This window comes from Salmo salar, chromosome ssa05, assembly GCF_905237065.1.
Source record: "Salmo salar chromosome ssa05, Ssal_v3.1, whole genome shotgun sequence".
NCBI classification, from domain to species: domain Eukaryota; kingdom Metazoa; phylum Chordata; class Actinopteri; order Salmoniformes; family Salmonidae; genus Salmo; species Salmo salar.
This window is the reverse complement of record NC_059446.1, coordinates 43,807,362-43,828,432: the sequence shown is the minus strand read 5'-3', so window position 1 is coordinate 43,828,432 and position 21,071 is coordinate 43,807,362. Positions and strand designations below refer to the sequence as shown.

General features: G+C 43.2%; 1 protein-coding gene across 3 annotated transcripts in view; it reads left to right on the top strand.

Annotated features, from left to right (window-relative positions):
- The window catches only part of LOC106604958 (AF4/FMR2 family member 2), a 176,305-nt gene that overhangs the window by 82,906 nt on the left and 72,328 nt on the right, over positions 1-21,071 (top strand). For all 3 annotated transcript variants that reach the window (XM_014200135.2, XM_014200134.2, XM_014200133.2), the window contains 3 exons: positions 12,145-12,231; positions 13,248-13,284; positions 13,518-13,572. In XM_014200135.2, the coding sequence (XP_014055610.2) occupies positions 12,145-12,231; positions 13,248-13,284; positions 13,518-13,572 (179 nt within the window). The remainder of the gene's footprint in view (positions 1-12,144; positions 12,232-13,247; positions 13,285-13,517; positions 13,573-21,071) is intronic.

Below are 21,071 nucleotides of genomic sequence, written 5' to 3'. Positions count from 1 at the left end.
GCACCTCATCTGTCTACCTCCACCCTCCGACCCCCCCCCCACCCCCCCGCTCTCCACCCGCTCTCCTCTCGGCAGCCCGGGAGGTGACCCGGCTGATGTCACTCGCTCCATAGAGAGAGAGGAGGAGGAGGCCAAGCCAACATTTAGAAGGAAATTAACTCTATAAACCAGAGGCATTATAAACAACAGACCTCAATAAATGACCTGATCCACAAACTTGGCTCTCTACACACACAGACTTTCCTTTCCTCATCTTATTGAGATGTAGTTAAAACATGTAATGAACTCAACAGGGTCACTGTGTTACTCTGGGGAATTTGGGATGGAGTAATAGAGGGATAGAGAGATGAGTGATATAAATGAAAAGGATTAGATAGAGAGATGTTGTCCATATGCATCTTTATCTCTGTGGCTGACAGTTCAACAGTGTGTGTGATGGGTCTGTCTGAGTGCATTAATAGGATAAGTTGATCTGTTAAACCACATGACATGAGAGACAAGTGCATACTGTACTGTGGGCTGCACCACAGACTGTATAACACCACAGGACAATAACAGTAACCCAGACTCAGATTGGGATTGGGAGTGGGAGTGGCAAGAAAAAGTATGCGAACCCTTTGGAAATACCTGGATTACTGCATAAATTGGTCATAAAATTTGATCTGATCTTCATCTAGGTCACAACAATAGACAAACACCATCTGCTTAAACTTATAACACACAAACAATTATACGTTTTCATGTCTATATTGAACACCCTGTGTAAACATTCACAGTGCAGGGTGGAAAAGGTATGTGAACCCTTGGATTTAATAACTGGTTGACCCTCCTTTGGCAGCAATAACCTCAACCAAACGTTTTCTGTAGTTGCGGATCTGACCTGCACAACGATCAGGAGGAATTTTGGACCATTCCTCTACAAAACTGTTTCAGTTCAGCAATATTCTTGGGACGTCTGGTGTGAACTGCTCTCTTCAAGTCATACCACAGCATCTCAATCGGGTTGAGGTCAGGACTCTGACTGGGCCACGCCAGAAGGCGTATTTTCTTCTGTTGAAGCCATTCTGTTGCTTTACTTCTGTGTTTTGGGTCGTTGTCCTGTTGCATCATCCAACTTCTGTGGAGCTTCAATTGGTGGACAGATAGCCGAACATTCTCCTGCAAAATGCCTTGATAAACTTGGGAATTCATATTTCTGTCGATGATAGCAAGCTGTCCAGGCCCAGAGACAGCAAAGCAGCCCCAAACGATGAAGCTCCCTCCACAATACTTTATAGTTGGGATGAGGTTTTGATGTTGGTGTGCTGTGCCTTTTTTTCTCCACACACAGTGTTGTGTGTTCCTTCCAAACAACTCCACTGTAGTTTCATCTGTCCACAGAATATTTTGCCAGTAGCGCTGTGTAACATCCAGGTGCACTTTTGCAAACTTCAGAAGTGCAGCAATGTTTTTTTTGGACAGCAGTGGCTTCTTCCGTGATGTCCTCCCATGAACACCATTCTTGTTTAGTGTTTTACGTATCGTAGACTCGTCAACAGAGATGTTACCATGTTCCAGAGATTTGTGTAAGTCTTTAGCTGACACTATAGGATTATTCTTAACCTCATTGAGCATTCTGCACTGTGCTCTTGCGGTCATATTTGCAGGATTGCCACTCCTAGGGAGAGTAGCAACAGTGCTGAACCTTCTCCATCTGTCTTGCCGTGAACTGATGAACATCACGGCTTTTAGAGATACTTTTGTAACCCTTTCAAGCTTTATGCAAGTCAACAATTCTTAATCTTAGGTCTTCTGAGATCTATTTTGTTCGAGGCATGGTTCACGTCAGGCAGTGCTTGTTGTGAATAGCAAACTCAAATTTTGTGAGTGTTTTTTATCGGGCAAGGCAGCTCTAACCAACATCTCTAATCTCATCTCGTTGTTATGACTCCAGGTTAGCTGACTCCTGGCTCCAATTAGCTTTTTGCTTATGTTGTCTTGATCTTCGTAGGGATATCCAAGTACACAGTTTTAATTTGATACTCTAGATCATAATATTTAATTTACACATTGTGCAACTCTGAAATGTGAGTATCTATATTCGGGATAAAGTTCAGTCTGACGGTTAAAGGCAGAGGTGTTAATTTTCATTTAACCCTCCCAAGTTCAAAACAGACCTAAATCAGATTGTGCAATCATGTTCCTTTAAGTGTTGTGTGAAACAGTGTATGGACTGTATTTAATAAATTAGGAGAAAGCTCAACTGATGTGTGTGTGTGTGTGTGTGTGTGTGTGTGTGTGTGTGTGTGTGTGTGTGTGTGTGTGTGTGTGTGTGTGTCAAGCTGTGATCTTGGGCATACTCACTCATATGCTCACTGAAAGACGACACCCTCTGCAAGCTCACAACCTACGTATCTCTCTCTGCTTCTGTCACACACACACAATAGTGTAGTGGAGAGTATACGCAGGGATACACCGTATACCCACTAATTTTTCAGTGGGCATTGCGTATATTCACTTCTTAATCCCCACAATGTGTATCAAGTAGTGTAGTGGAGGTATACACCATACCAATTAATAAGGCTGATCAGAATGGACTGATCAGATCAGAATGTTAATCTTAAAATATTGATAAACTATTATTTCTTCACATTTTAGGCACAGCAATGTGCACACGGTGGTAGGCCTACGTGCAACTGTTCCAAAATGCAATTGATGGGTACCTCACATACAGTCGTGGCCAAAAGTTTTGAGAATGACACAAATATAGATTTTCACAAAGTCTGCTGCTTCAGTGTCTTTAGATATTTTTGTCAGATGTTACTATGGAATACTGAAGTATAATTACAAGCATTTCATAAGAGTGCATGGGGTCAATATTTGCAGTGTTGACCCTTCTTTTTCAAGAACTCTGCAATCCGCCCTGGCATGCTGTCAATTAACTTCTGGGCCACACCCTGACTGACGGCAGCCCATTCTTGCATAATCAATGCTTGGAGTTTGTCAGAATTTGTAGGTTTTTGTTTGTCCACCCGCCTCTTGAGGATTGACCACAAGTTCTCAATGGGATTAAGGTCTGGGGAGTTTCCTGGCCATGGACCCAAAATTTCGATGTTTTGTTCCCCGAGCCACTTAGTTAACACTTTTGCCTTATGGCAAGGTGCTCCATCATGCTGGAAAAGGCATTGTTTGTCACCAAACTGTTCCTGGATGGTTGGGAGAAGTTGCTCTCGGAGGATGTGTTGGTACCATTCTTTATTCATGGCTGTGTTCTTAGGCAAAATTGTGAGTGAGCCCACTCCCCTGGCTAAGAAGCAACCCCACACATGAATGGTCTCAGGATGCTTTACTGTTGGCATGACACAGGACTGATGGTAGCGCTCACCTTGTCTTCTCCGGACAAACATTTTTCCGGATGCCCCAAACAATCGGAAAGGGGATTCATCAGAGAAAATGACTTTATCCCAGTCCTCAGCAGTCCAATCCCTGTACCTTTTGCAGAATATTAGTCTGTCCCTGATATTTTTCCTGGAGAGAAGTGGCTTCTTTTCTGCCCTTCTTGACACCAGGCCATCCTCCAAAAGTCTTTGCCTCACTGTGCGTGCAGATGCACTCAAACCTGCCTGCTGCCATTCCTGAGCAAGCTCTGTACTGGTGGTGCCCCAATCCCGCAGCTGAATCAACTTTAGGTGACGGTCCTGACGCTTACTGGACTTTCTTGGGCGCCCTGAAGCCTTCTTCACAAGAATTGAACCACTCTCCTTGAAGTTCTTGATGATCCGATAAATGGATGATTTAGATGCAATCTTACTGGCAGCAATATCCTTGCCTGTGAAGCCCTTTTTGTGCAAAGCAATGATGACGGCACATGTTTCCTTGCAGGTAACCATGATTGACAGGAAGGAAGAACAATGATTCTAAGCCCCACCCTCCTTTTGAAGCTTCCAGTCTGTTATTCGAACTCAATCAGCATGACAGAGGGATCTCCAGCCTTGTCTTCGTCAACACTCACACCTGTGTTAACGAGAGAATCACTGACATGATGTCAGCTGGTCCTTTTGTGGTAGGGCTGAAATGCAGTGGAAATGTTTTTGTGGGATTCAGTTCATTTGCATGGTAAAAAGGGACTTTGCAATTAATCTGATCACTCTTCATAACATTCTGGAGTAAATGCAAAGTGCCATCATACAAACTGAGGCAGCAGACTTTGAACATTTATATTTGTGTCAGTCTCAAAACTTTTGGCCACATTTTACATTTTAGTCATTTAGCAGACGGTCTTATCCAGAGCGACTTACAGTAGTGAATGCATACATTTCATACATGTTTTTTCTCCGTACTGGTCCCCCGTGGGAATCGAACCCACAACCCTGGCGTTGCAAACACCATGCAAATACCATGCTCTACCAACTGAGCCACATGGGACTGTACAAGCAGTTTCATGTACAGAGATGGAAATATCCAATAGAAATTTTGAAATAGGGGAGATCTAAAGATGCAAAAATCATCATAGGTTGCTAATATGACTAAGATAATGCCTTTGGCTGCTAGACAATTAAATACATTTTTAAGTAAACCAATAGAACAGGAGAACACATATGAGGATGTCTTTATAAAATAATTGCCTCCACGTTTCTACTGTGGGATTTTGTCTATAGGCTACTTTGAAGCAAGGTAAGATATGCCTCATAATATGAAGTTAAATGTCCACGTTTCAAACAATTTAGGAACAGGGAAAATACAGTGATGCTAATGATAGGTCTGACCATCTTCTGGTAGATGAAAAGGCTTTCCCAAAAACCTTCTCAACAAAATGTTAACTAGATACAAAGTAGCGTATGCCTACCTGGCACAATGATACCATGATTTTTTGCATCCATTCAGTGGCCATTTGTTTTGCAAACTCCATCTCATGTGCTAAATGAACACCGCTAGCTAAACAACTGTGCACTTGAGTTAACCTGTATATATATATATATATATATATATATATATATACACTGCTCAAAAAAATAAAGGGAACACTTAAACAACACAATGTAACTCCAAGTCAATCACACTTCTGTGAAATCAAACTGTCCACTTAGGAAGCAACACTGATTGACAATACATTTCACATGCTGTTGTGTAAATGGAATAGACAACAGGTGGAAATTATAGGCAATTAGCAAGACACCCCCAATAAAGGAGTGGTTCTGCAGGTGGGGACCACAGACCACTTCTCAGTTCCTATGCTTCCTGGCTGATGTTTTGGTCATTTTTGAATGCTGGCGGTGCTTTCACTCTAGTGGTAGCATGAGACAGAGTCTACAACCCACACAAGTGGCTCAGGTAGTGCAGCTCATCCAGGATGGCACATCAATGTGAGCTGTGGCAAGAAAGTTTGCTGTGTCTGTCAGCGTAGTGTCCAGAGCATGGAGGTGCTACCAGGAGACAGGCCAGTACATCAGGAGACGTGGAGGAGGCCGTAGGAGGGCAACAACCCAGCAGCAGGACCGCTACCTCTGCCTTTGTGCAAGGAGGAGCAGGAGAAGCACTGCCAGAGCCCTGCAAAATGACCTCCAGCAGGCCACAAATGTGCATGTGTCTGCTCAAACGGTCAGAAACAGACTCCATGAGGGTGGTATGAGGGCCCGACGTCCACAGGTGGGGGTTGTGCTTACAGCCCAACACTGTGCAGGGCGTTTGGCATTTGCCAGAGAACACCAAGATTGGCAAATTCGCCACTGGCGCCCTGTGCTCTTCACAGATGAAAGCAGGTTCACACTGAGCACGTGACAGACGTGACAGAGTCTGGAGACGCCGTGGAGAACGTTCTGCTGCCTGCAACATCCTCCAGCATGACCGGTTTGGCGGTGGGTCAGTCATGGTGTGGGGTGGCATTTCTTTGGGGGGCCGCACAGCCCTCCATGTGCTCGCCAGAGGTATCCTGACTGCCATTAGGTACCGAGATGAGATCCTCAGACCCCTTGTGAGTCCATATGCTGGTGCGGTTGGCCCTAGGTTCCTCCTAATGCAAGACAATGCTAGACCTCATGTGGCTGGAGTGTGTCAGCAGTTCCTGCAAGAGGAAGGCATTGATGCTATGGACTGGCCCGCCCGTTCCCCAGACCTGAATCCAATTGAGCACATCTGGGACATCATGTCTCGCTCCATCCACCAACGCCATGTTGCACCACAGACTGTCCAGGAGTTGGCGGATGCTTTAGTCCAGGTCTGGGAGGAGATCCCTCAGGAGACCATCCGCCACCTCATCAGGAGCATGCCCAGGCATTGTAGGGAGGTCATACAGGCACGTGGAGGCCACACACACTACTGAGCCTCATTTTGACTTGTTTATGGACATCACATCAAAGTTGAATCAGCCTGTAGTGTGGTTTTCCACTTTAATTTTGAGTGTGACTCCAAATCCAGACCTCCTTGGGTTGATAAATTGGATTTCCATTGATTATTTTTGTGTGATTTTGTTGTCAGCACATTCAACTATGTAAAGAAAAAAGTATTTAATAAGATTATTTCTTTCATTCAGATCTAGGATGTGTTGTTTAAGTGTTCCCTTTATTTTTTTGAGCAGTATATATATATATATAGCATCTTACTTTTTCGTGTGCTTATTTCCTACTTTTATTTATTGTCTGTGTTTCAAATCAAACTTTATTTGTCACATGCGCCAAATACAACCTTACCGTGAAATGCTTACTTACAAGCCCGTACCCAACAGTGCAGTTCAAGAAAGTTAAGAAAATATATACCAAATAAACTAAAGTAAACATTTTTTTTCAAAAAGTAACAAGGTTAAGGCTCTATTTTTATTTATTTATTTTTATTTCACCTTTATTTAACCAGGTAGGCTAGTTGAGAACAAGTTCTCATTTACAACTGCGATGTGGCCAAGATAAAGCAAAGCAGTGCGACTCGAACAACAACACAGAGTTACACATGGAACAAACAAACATACAGTCAATAACACAATAGAGAAAAAGCCTATATACAGTGTGCAAATGAGGTAAGATAAGGGAGTAAGACAATAAATAGGCCATAGTGGTGAAATAATTACAATTTAGCAATTAAACACTGGATTGATAGATGTGCAAAAGATGAATGTGCAAGTAGAGATACTGGGGTGCAAATATCTCTACTTGCACCCCAAGTAGAGATACTACACCCCAGGAGCAAAAAAATAAAATAAATAATAAATAACAGTATGGGGATGAGGAAGTTGGATGGGCTATTTACAGATGGGCTATGTACAGGTGCAGTGATCCGTGAGCTGCTCTGACTGCTGGTGCTTATAGTTAGTGAGGGAGATATGTGTCTCCAGCTTCAGTGATTTTTGCAATTAATTCCAGTCTTTGGCAGCAGAGAACTGGAAGGAAAGGCGGCCAAAGGAGGAATTGGCTTTGGGGGTGACCAGTGAATTATACCTGCTGGAGCGCGTGCTATGGGTGGGTGCTGCTATGGTGACCAGTGAGCTAAGATAAGGCGGGGCTTTACCTAGCAAAGACTTGTATATGACCTGGAGCCAGGCTACGAATATGAAGCGAGGGCCAGCCAACAAGAGCATACAGGTCGCAGTGGTGGGGCTTTGGTGACAAAATGGATGGCACTGGGATAGACTGCATCCAATTTGCTGAGTAGAGTGTTGGAGGCTATTTTGTAAATTACATCGCCGAAGTCAAGGATCGGCAGGATAGTCAGTTTTACGCGGGTATGTTTCTCAGCATGAGTGAAGGATGCTTTGTTGCGAAATAGGAAGCCGACTCTAGATTTAATTTTGGATTGGAGATGCTTAATGTGAGTCTTGAAGGAGAGTTTACAGTCTAACCAGACACCTAGGTATTTATAGTTGTCCACATATTCTAAGTCAGAACCGTCCAGTGTAGTGATGCTGGACAGGCGGGCAGGTGCGGGCAGCGATCGGTTGAAGAGCATGCATTTAGTTTTACTTGCATTTAAGAGCAGTTGGAGGCCACGAATGGAGAGTTGTATGGCATTGAAGCTCGTCTGGAGGTTTGTTAACACAGTGTCCAAAGAGGGGCCAGAAGTATACAGAATGGTGTTGTCTGCGTAGAGGTGGATCAGAGAATCACTAGCAGCAAGAGCAACATCATTGATGTTTACAGAGAAAAGAGTCGGCCCGAGAATTGAACCCTGTGGCACCCCCATAGAGACTGCCAGAGGTTCGGACAACAGGCCCTCCGATTTGACACACTGAACTCTATTTGAGAAGTTGTTGGTGAACCAGGCGAGGCAGTCATTTGAGAAACCAAGGCTGTTGAGTCTGCCGATAAGAATGTGGTGATTGACAGAGTCGAAAACCTTGGTCATGTTGATGAATACAGCTGCACAGTATTGTCTCTTATCGATGGCGGTTATGATATCGTTTAGCACCTTGAGCGTGGCTGAGGTGCACCCATGACCAGCTCGGAAACCAGATTGCATAGCGGAGAAGGTACGGTGGGATTTGAAATGGTCGGTGATCTGTTTGTTAACTTGGCTTTCGAAGACCTTAGAAAGGTAGGGTAGGATAGATATAGGTCTGTAGCAGTTTGGGTCTAGAGTGTCTCCCCCTTTGAAGAGGGGGATGACCACGGCAGCTTTCTAATCTTGGGGGTCTCAGACGATACGAAAGAGGTTGAACAGGCTAGTAATAGGGGTTGCAAAAATTCCGGCTGATAATTTTAAAAAGAGAGAGTCCAGATTGTCTAGCCCTGCTGATTTGTAGGGGTCCAGATTTTGCAGCTCTTTCAGAACATCAGCTATCTGGATTTGGGTCAAGGAGAAATGGTGGAGGCTTGGGCAAGTTGCTGTGGGGGGTGCAGGGATGTTGACTAGGGTAGGGGTGGCCAGGTGGAAAGCATGGCCAGCCGTAGAAAAATGCTTATTGAAATTCTCAATTATTGTGGATTTATCGGTGGTGACAGTGTTTCCTAGCCTCAGTGCAGTGGGCAGCTGGGAGGAGGTGCTCTTATTCTCCATGGACTTTACAGTGTCCCAGGACTTTTTGGAGTTTGTGCTTCAGGATGTACATTTCTGTTAAAAAAGCTAGCCTTTGCTTTCCTAACTGCCTGTGTATATTGGTTCCTATCTTCCCTGAAAAAGTTGCATATCGCGGGGGCTATTTGATGCTAATGACGTACGCTACAGGATGTATTTGTGCTGGTCAAGGGCAGTCAGGTCTGGAGTGAACCACGGGCTATATCTGTTCCTGGTTCAATTTTTTTTAAATGGGGCATGCTTATTTAAGATTGTGAGGAAAGCACTTTAAAAGAATAACCAGGCAACTTCTACTGACGGAATGAGGTCAATATTCTTCCAGGATACCCGGGCCAGGTCGATTAGGAAGGCCTGCTCGCTTAAGTGTTTTAGGGAGCGTTTGACAGTGGTGAGGGGTGGTCGTTTGACCGCAGACCCATTATGGACGCAAGCAATGAGGCAGTGATTGCTGAGATCCTGGTTGAAGACAGCAGAGGTGTATTTGGAGGGCAGGTTGGTTATGATGATATCTATGAGGGTGCCTGTGTTTACGGATTTGGGGTTGTACCTGGTAGGTTCATTGATAATTTGTGTGAGATTGAGGGCATCAAGCTTAGATTGTTGGATGGCTGGGGTGTTAAGCATGTCCCAGTTTAGGTCACCTAACAGCACGAGCTCTGAAGATAGATGGGGGGCAATCAATTCACATATGGTGTCCAGGGCACAGCTGGGGGCAGAAGGTGGTCTATAACAAACGGCAACGGTGAGAGACTTGTTTCTGGAAAGGTGGATTTTTAAAAGTAAAGCTCAAATTGTTTGGGCACAGACCTGGATAGTAAGACAGAACTTTGCAGGCTATCTCTGCAGTAGATTGCAACTCCACCTCCTTTGGCAGTTGTATCTTGTCGGAAAATGTTATAGTTAGGGATGGACATTTCTGGGTTTTTGGTGGCCTTCCTAAGCCAGGATTCAGACATACCTAGGACATCTGGGTTGGCAGAGTGTGTTAAAGCAGTGAATAAATCAAACTTAGGGAGGAGGCTTCTAATGATAACATGCATGAAACCAAGGGTTTTACAGTTACAGAAGTCAACAAATGAGAGGGCCTGGGGAATGGGAGTGGAGCTAGGCACTGCAGGGCCTGGATTAACCTCTACAGCACCAGAGGAGCAGAGGAGGAGTAGGATAAGGGCACGGCTAAGGGCTATAAGAACTGGTCGTCTAGTACGTTCGGGACAGAGAGTAAAAGGAGCAGGTTTCTGGGCGCGGTTGAATAGATTCAATGCATAATGTACAGACAAAGGTATGGTAGAATGTGAATACAGTTGAGGTAAACCTAGGCATTGAGTGACGACGAGAGAGGTATTGTCTCTAGAGACATCAATTAAACCAGGTGAGGTCACCGCATGTGTGGGGGGTGGGACAAGAGGGTTAGTTGAGGCATATTGAGCAGGGCTGGAGGATCTACAGTGAAATAAGACAAGAATCACTAGCCAAAACAGCAATGGACAAGGCATATTGACATTAGGGAGAGGCATGCGTAGCCGAGTGATCATATACAGCTGGTACCTGTACCGAGTCAATGCACGGGGGTACAGGTTAGTCGAGGCAATTTGTACATGAAGGTAGGGGTGAAATGACTATGCATAGATATTAAACATCGAGTAGCAACAGTGTAAAAAAACAAATGGGGGTGGCCTTTTTTTCCTAGACTTGGCGCTCTGGTACCGCTTGCCGTGCGGTAGCAGAGAGAACAGTCTATGACTTGGGTGACTGGAGTCTTTGACAATTTTTTGGCCTTTCTTCTGACACCGCCTAGTATATAGGTCCTGGATGGCAGGAGGCTTGGCCTCAATGATGTACTGGGCTGTATGCACTACCCCCTGTAGTGCGTTACGGTCAGATGCAGAGCAGTTGCCATAACAGGCGGTGATGCAACCGGTCAGGATGCTCTCGATCGTGCAGCTGTATAACTTTTTGAGAATCTGGGGACTCATATGAAATATTTTCAGTCTGCTGAGGGGGAAAAGGTGTTGTCATGCCCTCTTCACGATTGTCTTGGTGTGTTTGGACCATGATAGTTCGTTAGTGATGTGGGCACCAAGAAACTCTCGACCCACTCCACTACAACCCCGTCGATGTTAATGGGGGCCTGTTCGGCCGCCTTTTCCTGTAGTCCATGATCAGCTCCTTTGTCTTGCTCGCATTGAGGGTGAGGTTGTTGTCCTGCCACCACACTGCCAGGTCTCTGACCTCCTCCCTAAAGGCTGTCTCATCATTGTCGGTGATCAGGCCTACCACTGTTGTGTCATCAGTAAACTTAATGATGGTATTGGAGTTGTGTTTGGCCACGCAGTTGTGGGTGAACAGGGAGTACAGGAGGGGACAAAGCACACACCCCTGAAGGGCCCCAGTGTTGAGGATTAGCATGGCAGACGTGTTGTTGCCTACCCTTACCACCTGGGGGCAGCTCGTCAGGAAGTCCAGGATCCAGTTTCAGAGGGAGGTGTTTATCCCAGGGTCCTTAGCTTAGTGATGAGCTTTGTGACCACTATGGTGTTGAACGCTGAGCTGTAGTCAATGAACAGCATTCTCACATAGGTGTTCCTTTTGTCCAGGTGGGAAAGTGCAGTGTGGAGTGCGATTGAGATCACATCATTTGTGGATCTGTTGGGGCGGTATGCAAATTGGAGTGGGTCTAGGGTATCCGGGATGATGCTGCGTCATTCTCATTTACAGCAACAACCTGGGGAATAGTTACAGTGGAGAGGAATGAGCCAATTGGAAGCTGAGGATGATTATGTGGCCATGGTGGTGTGCTAGATTGGGAATTTAGCCAGGACACCGGGGTTAACACTCCTACTCTTACAATAAGTGCAATGGGATCTTTAGTGAACACACAGTCAGGACACCCATTTAACGTCCCATCTTAAAGACGCCACCCTACACAGGGCAATGTCCCCAATCACTGCCCTGGGGCTTTGGAATATTATTCTTAGACCAGAGGAAAGAGTGCCTCCTACTGGCCATCCAACATCACTTCCAGCAGCATCTGGTCTCCCATCCAGGGACCGACCAGGACCAACTCTGTTTAGCTTCAGAGACATGCCCGCAGTGGGATGCAGGTTTGTGTGTGTGTGTGTGGTTGTGTGTGTCATATGTCTGATTTGAATTCTGTCTGCCCTGCAGGAGATGACCCACTCCTGGCCTCCTCCACTGACTGCCATCCACACTCCAGGCAAGGCTGAGCAGACAAAGTTCCCTATTCCCTCCAAGGTGAGTCCTATAGTATGGCCTACACTGTACTGTTCATTGACAAGCACAGCAATACTACTATGAATAGTACTTCAACTACGTTATACGTGCTATTAATACTGACACTAGTTAATACTATTATCACAATGATAGAGATGTATGCATTCTGAATGTCTACTGTCCTAGTCAAGAGGGTAATTTCCTACTGTCACTTATTTGTTTGGTAAGCAGTAATCACGTGATCCGTGTGTCCGTCGGAAGGGAAAACAAATCAAGTAAAAGTGGATGTATTAAATTCGACCCAGGGCTGTCATCCTTGTGAAAGCCTGTCAGGTTCTGTCACAGTAAAGGACCAGTGAGACGCCCATGGCACCAGAGAGAGAAGGAAAGAGAGAGGGAGTGAGAAAGAGAGAGCGTGGGACCCAGCCAGAGACAGAGAGGAGAGCTAGCAAAGAGCCTCTGCTATTGGCCAGATAGCTGTAGGACTTTATTTGTCTGGCTGCATGTGCCAGTCGGATGGACTTTTTAAGGACAAACTCCTGTCAGCACTTCAGCCGCACTGTAATAGAGTGTGATTTAGCTATAGTATAATCCATTGTCCTTCAGCCCATTCATCCTCTCCTCCTCTAACTCCCAGCATCTGTGTCTCTCCTAGCCTTTACTTCCTTTCCTCTCTACTGTCGTTCCCTAGCCACAAATCCCGCCTAATTTTGCAGCTAAAGCCCTCTTATTTGTGTCTTAATAAGACATGGTCTGAATCTCATAGCTTGACCCAGCTGACATTCCTAATAATAAGCCTGTGTCTATAAATCCTGATTTAATGGTGCCATCTTTTAACTAAGACAATGTCCTGTCTACTGTAGTCCACTCAGCACATGATGTGTGTCCTATGTCTAATTGCATTAGTGTAAAATCAATTAAGTCCATCAGATGAGCTGTTTCCCTCCCATTTGTTCTCCTGTATCACCTCAGTGTGTGCTAATGTATTTGATGCACGCTTGTCTTCTTTCTCTCTCGCTCTCTCTCTCTCTGCTCAGGAGTCACAACACTTACCCTCAGGATACGCTGGACAAAGTAAGTCTGCTTTACATTTTTCCTACACACACATTTCGATTTAATCAGTCTAAAATGATGTTAATAGATTGAAGGCCAATTTGCCATGCAACAACTGGAGCCCTGTCCATTTAGGGAAACATTTTATGCTGTGTGACATATTGCAACAAAAGCTAAATTGATAATAAGCTAGCTGTTGGTCAGGGTTTAATCAAAACCAGCACTCTGACATTTAAATGGAAATTATTTCGCAGAGCGGTGCAATGTTCCCGGTAACAAGCCTGCAACCAAGTCTGTACCACAGAAGTCGTGAGTATTCATTTGATTAATTATTTTGAAAAAGCCTCAGGGATAAATGCCGCCATGGTTTCAGCTTTGTTCCCTTGCAAAACAAGTCCTTGCAGAATTCCCAGCTGAGAGGAGTGTTCATCACAAACAAACAGAGCAGTTGGCATTCTCTCTCTCTGTTAACCCGTACCCTCCTTGGCCTCTCCCGTGCCACCCTGCACTCCTCAACAGCACAGCACTGACAACACTGCCTGTCTCCCTAGTCACGCAAGACCTGGCCTACACTCAGTTTAGTTAGTGTCAAACACAGGCCTAGTGAGGTATTTTTGGTATTTTATTAGGATCCCCATTAGCTATTGCAAAAGCAGAAGCTACTCTTCCTGGAGTCCACACAAAACATGAAACATAATACAGAATGACATCAAGAACAGCTCAAACTACAGGCAAATGTAGCCTACATATCAATGCATACACACATACTCTCTAGGTCAAATAGGGGAAAGGCGTTGTGCCGTGTGGTGTTGCTTTATCTGTTTTTTGAAACCTGATTTTCTGTTTATTTGAGCAATATGAGATGGAAGGAAGTTCCATGCAATTAGGGTTCTATATAATACTGTACGCTTTCTTGAATTTGTTCTGGATTTGGGGACTGTGAAAAGACACCTAGTGGCATGTCTGGTGGGATAAGTGTGTGTGTGTCAGAGCTGTGTGTAAGTTGACTAGGCAAACAATTTGGGATTTTCAACACATGAATGTTTGTTATAAAAAGAAGAAGTGATACAGTCAGTCTCTCCTCAACTCTTAGCCAAGAGAGACTGGCATGCATAGTATTTACAGTTTAAGTCAGAAGTTTTTTTCTGAGGTCTTGGCTGATTTCTTTTGATTTTCCCATGATGTCAAGCAAATAGGCACTGAGTTTGAAGGTAGGCCTTGAACTACATCCACAGGTACACCTCCAATTGACTCAAATGATGTCAATTAGCCTATCAGAAGCTTCTAAATCCATGACATCATTTTCTGGAAATTTCCAAGCTGTTTAAAGGCACAGTCAACTTAGTGTATGTAAACTTTTGACCCACTGGAATTGTGATACAGTGAATTCTAAGTGAAATAATATGTCTGTAAACAATTGTTGTAAAAAATGACTTGTGTCATGCACAAAGTAGATGTTCTAACCAACTTGCCAAAACTATAGTTTGTTAACAAAAAATTTGTGGAGTGGTTGAAAAACGAGTTTTAATGACTCCAACCTAAGTGTATGTAAACTTCCGACTTCAACTGTTTATCAGCCCTCTGATTACAATTAAGAGCAAACTTTGCCGCAAAATTTGCAGCTGCAGCTTAACTAGGTCTTTCCTTGCAGCACTGGACCACACGACTGGACAATTATCAATATTTGACATAACGAGAGCCTGCAGAACTTTCTTTTTGGAGTGTGGTGTCAAAAAAGCAGAGCATCTCTTTATTATGGCCAGACCTCTCCCCATCTTTACAACCATTGAATCTATACGGTTTGACCATGACCGTTTACAATCTAAAGTAACTCCAAGTAATTTAGTCTCCTCAACTTGTTCAACAGCCACACCATTCATTAACAGATTCAGCTGAGGTCTAGAACTTAAGGAATGGTTTGTACCAAATACAATGCTCTTAGTTTTAGATGTTCAGGACCAATTTATTACTGGCCACCCATTCCAAAACAGACTGCAACTCTTTGTTAAGGGTTTCAGTGACTTCATTAGCTGTGGTTGCTGATGCATATATGGTTGAGTCATCAGCATACGTGGACATACATGCTTTGTTTAATGCCGGTGGCAGGTCATTGGTAAAAATAGAAAAGAGTAGAGGGCCTAGAGAGCTGCCCTGCGGTACACCACACTTTACATGTTTGACATTAGAGAAGCTTCCATTAAAGAAAACCCTTTGAGTTCTATTAGATCGATAGCTCTGAATCCATGATATGGCAGAGGTTGAAAAGCCATAAAACAAGTTTTTCAACAACAGGTTATGGTAAATATCAATGGCTGCACTGAAATCTAACAGTACAGCTCCCACAATCTTCTTATTGTCAATGTCTTTCAACCAATAATCAGTCATGTGTGTCAGTGCAGTATTTGTTGAGTGCCCTTCTCTATAAGCATGCAGAAAGTCTGTTGTTAATTTGTTTATAGAGAAATAGCATTGTGTTAGGTCAAACACAATTTTTTCCAACAGCTTGCTAAGAGCTGGCAGCACGCTTATAAGTCTGCTGTTAGAACCAGTAAAGGCCGTTTTACCACTCTTGGGTAGCGGAATTACTTTGGCTTCCCTCCAGGCCTGAGGACAAAGACCTTCCTCTAGGCTCAGATTAAAAATATGACAGATAGGAGTGCCTATAGAGTCAGCCACCATTCTCAGTAGCTTTCCATCTAAGTTGTCAATGCCAGGAGGTTTGTCATTATTGATCGATAACAATAATTTTTCCACCTCTCCCACACTAACTTTACAAAATTCAAACTTGCATTGCTTTTCTTTCATTATTTTTTTTTTTAATGCGTGAATACAGTTGCTCACTGTTCGTTGATGGCATTTCCTGCCCAAGTTTGCCCACTTTGCCAATAAAATAATCATAAAAAAAATTGGCAACATCAAATGTTTTTGTGATGAATAAGCCATCTGATTCGATCAAAGATGGATTAGAATTTTTCTTTCTGCCTATAATTTAATTTAAAGTACTCAACGTTTTTTCCATCATCCATTATATAATTGATCTTGGCTTCATAATACAGTTTCTTCTTCTTTTTGTTGCGTTTAGTCACATCATTTTTCAATTTGCAGTAAGTAAGTCAGTCAGATGTGCAGCCAGACTTATTAGCCACTCCTTTTGCCCCATCTCTTTCAACCATAAAGTTTTCAATTCCTCGTCAATCCATGGAGCCTTAATAGTTCTAACAGTCAGTTTCTTAACAGGCGCATGTTTATCAATAATTAGAAAAAGCTATTTCAGAAATGCACCAGGTGCAGCGTCTGGATGCTTTTCATTAATCACATCAGACCAACAGATATTTTTTTAACATCATCCACATAAGAGTCACAGCAAAATCTTGTGTATGATCACTGCTTCCAATGGCTACGGATACAGCTTTAGAACAAAGTTCTACAGTATTAGTAAAAATGTGATCAATACATGTGGACGATCTTGTTCCTGTAGTGTTTGTTAACACCCTGGTAGGTTGATTAGTAACCTGAACCAGATTACAGGCACTGGTTACAGTAAGAAGCTTCTTCTTGAGCGGCCCACTTGATGAAAACCAGTCAATATTCAGGTCCCCAGGGAAGTAGACCTCTTTGTTTAAATCACATACATTATCAAGCATTTCACACATTATTATTTAGATACTGACTGTTAGCACTTAGTGGCCTATAGCAACACATCAAAAGAAAAGGCTTGACATAAGATCTGCTCTAAGCATTACAGGATATGGCTCTGAATATATACAACAACACCTCCCCCATGAGCATTTCTGTCTCTTCTATAGATGTTATATCCTTGTATTGCTACTGCTGTATCATTAAATTCATTATCTAAGTGAGTCTCAGAAATGGCTAATATATGAACGTTATCTGACGTTAGCAAGTTATTGATTTCATTAACCTTATTTCTAAGGCTACTTATATTAATATGGGCTATTTTCAGCCCTTTCCTGGGTAGGGTATCAGAGATAGACATAATACTGAAAAGAGCAAACAAATCAAGAGAAAAAATATACATTCAGCAGTCCAATAATCAATTGGTGTGTGTGTTTGTGTGCTGCGGGGTTGAAGCTGGGGAAACCCATAGGCTTGGCTCTCTCATCCCTTCAGGCTTCTGGGAGGGAGGGTGGACAATGAGCCTGTCATTGCGGATGTAAGCAATGTCCCCACGCGGTCTGGCAGCTTTCATGGCTGGGATCAGTTCTTTCCTCTTCATACTGACGGTAGGGTTGCAAAGCTACCGATAACTTACTAAAGTTACCGGAATCTTCAGTAATTTTGGTAATTAATAGAAAACCTATGGCAACATATCGTAACTTTGGTAATTTATATTTGAATAATTTTTTAATATATATATATATATATATATATATATATATATATATATATATATATATATATACTGCTCAAAAAAATAAAGGGAACACTTAAACAACACATCCTAGATCTGAATGAAAGAAATAATCTTGTTAAATACTTTTTTCTTTACATAGTTGAATGTGCTGACAACAAAATCACACAAAAATAATCAATGGAAATCCAATTTATCAACCCATGGAGGTCTGGATTTGGAGTCACACTCAAAATTAAAGTGGAAAACCACACTACAGGCTGATCCAACTTTGATGTAATGTCCTTAAAACAAGTCAAAATGAGGCTCAGTAGTGTGTGTGGCCTCCATGTGCCTGTATGACCTCCCTACAACTCCTGGGCATGCTCCTGATGAGGTGGCGGATGGTCTCCTGAGGGATCTCCTTCCAGACCTGGACTAAAGCATCCGCCTACTCCTGGACAGTCTGTGGTGCAACGTGGCGTTGGTGGATGGAGCGAGACATGATGTCCCAGATGTGCTCAATTGGATTCAGGTCTGGGGAACGGGCGGGCCAGTCCAATGCCTTCCTCTTGCAGGAACTGCTGATACACTCCAGCCACATGAGGTCTAGCATTGTCTTGCATTAGGAGGAACCCAGGGCCAACCGCACCAGCATATGGTCTCACAAGGGGTCTAAGGATCTCATCTCGGTACCTAATGGCAGTCAGGCTACCTCTGGCGAGCACATGGAGGGCTGTGCGGCCCCCCAAAGAAATGCCACCCCACACCATGACTGACCCACCGCCAAACCGGTCATGCTGGAGGATGTTGCAGGCAGCAGAACGTTCTCCACGGCGTCTCCAGACTCTGTCACGTCTGTCACGTGCTCAGTGTGAACCTGCTTTCATCTGTGAAGAGCACAGGGCGCCAGTGGCAAATTTGCCAATCTTGGTGTTCTCTGGCAAATGCCAAACGTCCTGCACGGTGTTGTGCTGTAAGCACAACCCCCACCTGTGGACGTCGGGCCCTCATACCACCCTCATGGAGTATGTTTCTGACCGTTTGAGCAGACACATGCACATTTGTGGCCTGCTGGAGGTCATTTTGCAGGGCTCTGGCAGTGCTTCTCCTGCTCCTCCTTGCACAAAGGCGGAGGTAGCGATCCTGCTGCTGGGTTGTTGCCCTCCTACGGCCTCCTCCACATCTCCTGATGTACTGGCCTGTCTCCTGGTAGCGCCTCCATGCTCTGGACACTACGCTGACAGACACAGCAAACCTTCTTGCCACAGCTCGCATTGATGTGCCATCCTGGATGAGCTGCACTACCTGAGCCACTTGTGTGGGTTGTAGACTCCGTCTCATGCTACCACTAGAGTGAAAGCACCGCCAGCATTCAAAAGTGACCAAAACATCAGCCAGGAAGCATAGGAACAGAGAAGTGGTCTGTGGTTACCACCTGCAGAACCACTCCTTTATTGGGGGTGTCTTGCTTATTGCCTATAATTTCCACCTGTTGTCTATTCCATTTGCACAACAGCATGTGAAATGTATTGTCAATCAGTGTTGCTTCCTAAGTGGACAGTTTGATTTCACAGAAGTGTGATTGACTTGGAGTTACATTGTGTTGTTTAAGTGTTCCCTTTATTTTTTTGAGCAGTGTATTTATATATATATATATATATTATTATTTTGTATATATATATATTATTATTTTGTATATCTGTGTCCATGTTGTCCATGAGTTTCTAGTAGATAGACCATATGTTCAAGAGAAAACAGCCTAATGAATGAAAAAAGCATCTAATCAACAATGCTATTATTTTCAATTACCTCTGCAACTCGTCCAACTATTTTTTTTCACAAAAGCCACCAGTTTGACGCCAAAACATTGACAACAAATATATTGACATAGTAAAATATAAAGGATAATTCATGCTGAAACTCTCATATTAAACACCAAGGGTATTCACTAAGTTGACTGTTTATATTTAGGATAATGATTTACAGGTTTGTTCAGATTTTTTTTATGTCGTCTTATTTAATGATTGAATTTATTTTACATGTGATAAGGCCAGAGAGAGGGCAAAAGATAATTACAGACATCTGTGATAATCTGAAGTACCCAAAAGGGCCAGTAGATAGATGTCTTGTGGTAGATTACATGAATTCCTCTTGAAAGATACCACAATTATGATAGTTTACTGGTAATCAAAATGGATTTATACAATAAACAGAGTACACAAATTAATGACTGAAAAGCGTAGTTTTTTGAGTCTCAGAGAATGAGAAGTTGAGAATGATAAAAAGGGTAGTGATGTTTCTTGCTGCAAGGCAAGCGTTCTATCTTTTTGAATGCTCTTCAATGTTGCACAGTAGGCCTTTTTCCTCTATTGAACACAAGATTCTGCTTTTGTGTCGCTCAATGACACTGCTCTTATTGGAGAAGTCTTCAATGATTTAACCAGTCCAAGGAAAGAGCATTTGTGTCAATACCAGCTTTGTCTGGCAGAGCTGAATGCATCGACTTCAGATCAAGCAGTGTCTCTTTCTTTCCCTGCTACTAACACAGGAAATGCAGTATAAGCACAAGTGAGTGGCAGTATTAGCTTTTATATTAAAACACACCGTGGTAGCTGTTAAATCTGTGTTGTGTTATGGTACTCAGAGCTTTTATTGCTCTGTATAAACATGTATACATTATATCCTAGCTACACTTCCAATGCTTACCTCTGTCCCTGTGTGCGCTCATATAAGACAAAATAAGTAGGAATGCAGAGATGATTTAAGATGAGATAAGTGAGATCATGAATAATGGAATCACTTTGAATTTCAAAAGGACGGCATCTGGGAAAATAAAATGAAACATTTTAGGAGAGAGAGGGGTTCATTTGTAGCAGATCTAGTCTTCCAGGGAGGTAGCCTGTCTGTATGTGACAGCTGTCAGCTAACCTAGTGCAGTGATCCATGGACTTCTTACATAGTACATATGGATCATCATCCAAAATCATGAAGCTGTTTATTTTTGACCGAGCACCTCGATTCGGTCTTATGTAGCAAAAATCTTTGTCTACACCTATTCAGCATCGTTCACACCCTCTTAAGCCTTATCCCTACCCATCTCTTTAAGGATTCACATGTGAGGCCATGTGGTAAACAGAGTGAGTAAAGTAGTGTAGCAAACAACCAAAGATTTCAAGACTATAAGTGGTGAAAGTAGTAGACTACAATAAGGAAAAACAATAAGGAATACCATTAAATCTAGTCCTTGGCCTATATCCTAATCTGACTTTGGTGCAGGTCATGTTGTTCTGAACGTTACCGTCTCTGGTAAACACACACTATCAAGTAAAATCTATGTTTATTTGTCACGTGCACAGGATACAGAAGGTGTAAACCTTACAGCAAAATGGTTACTTGCATATTTGCATAGTAGCAATATCAAAAATAGAAAGTGTCCAGATAAAAATATTTATAA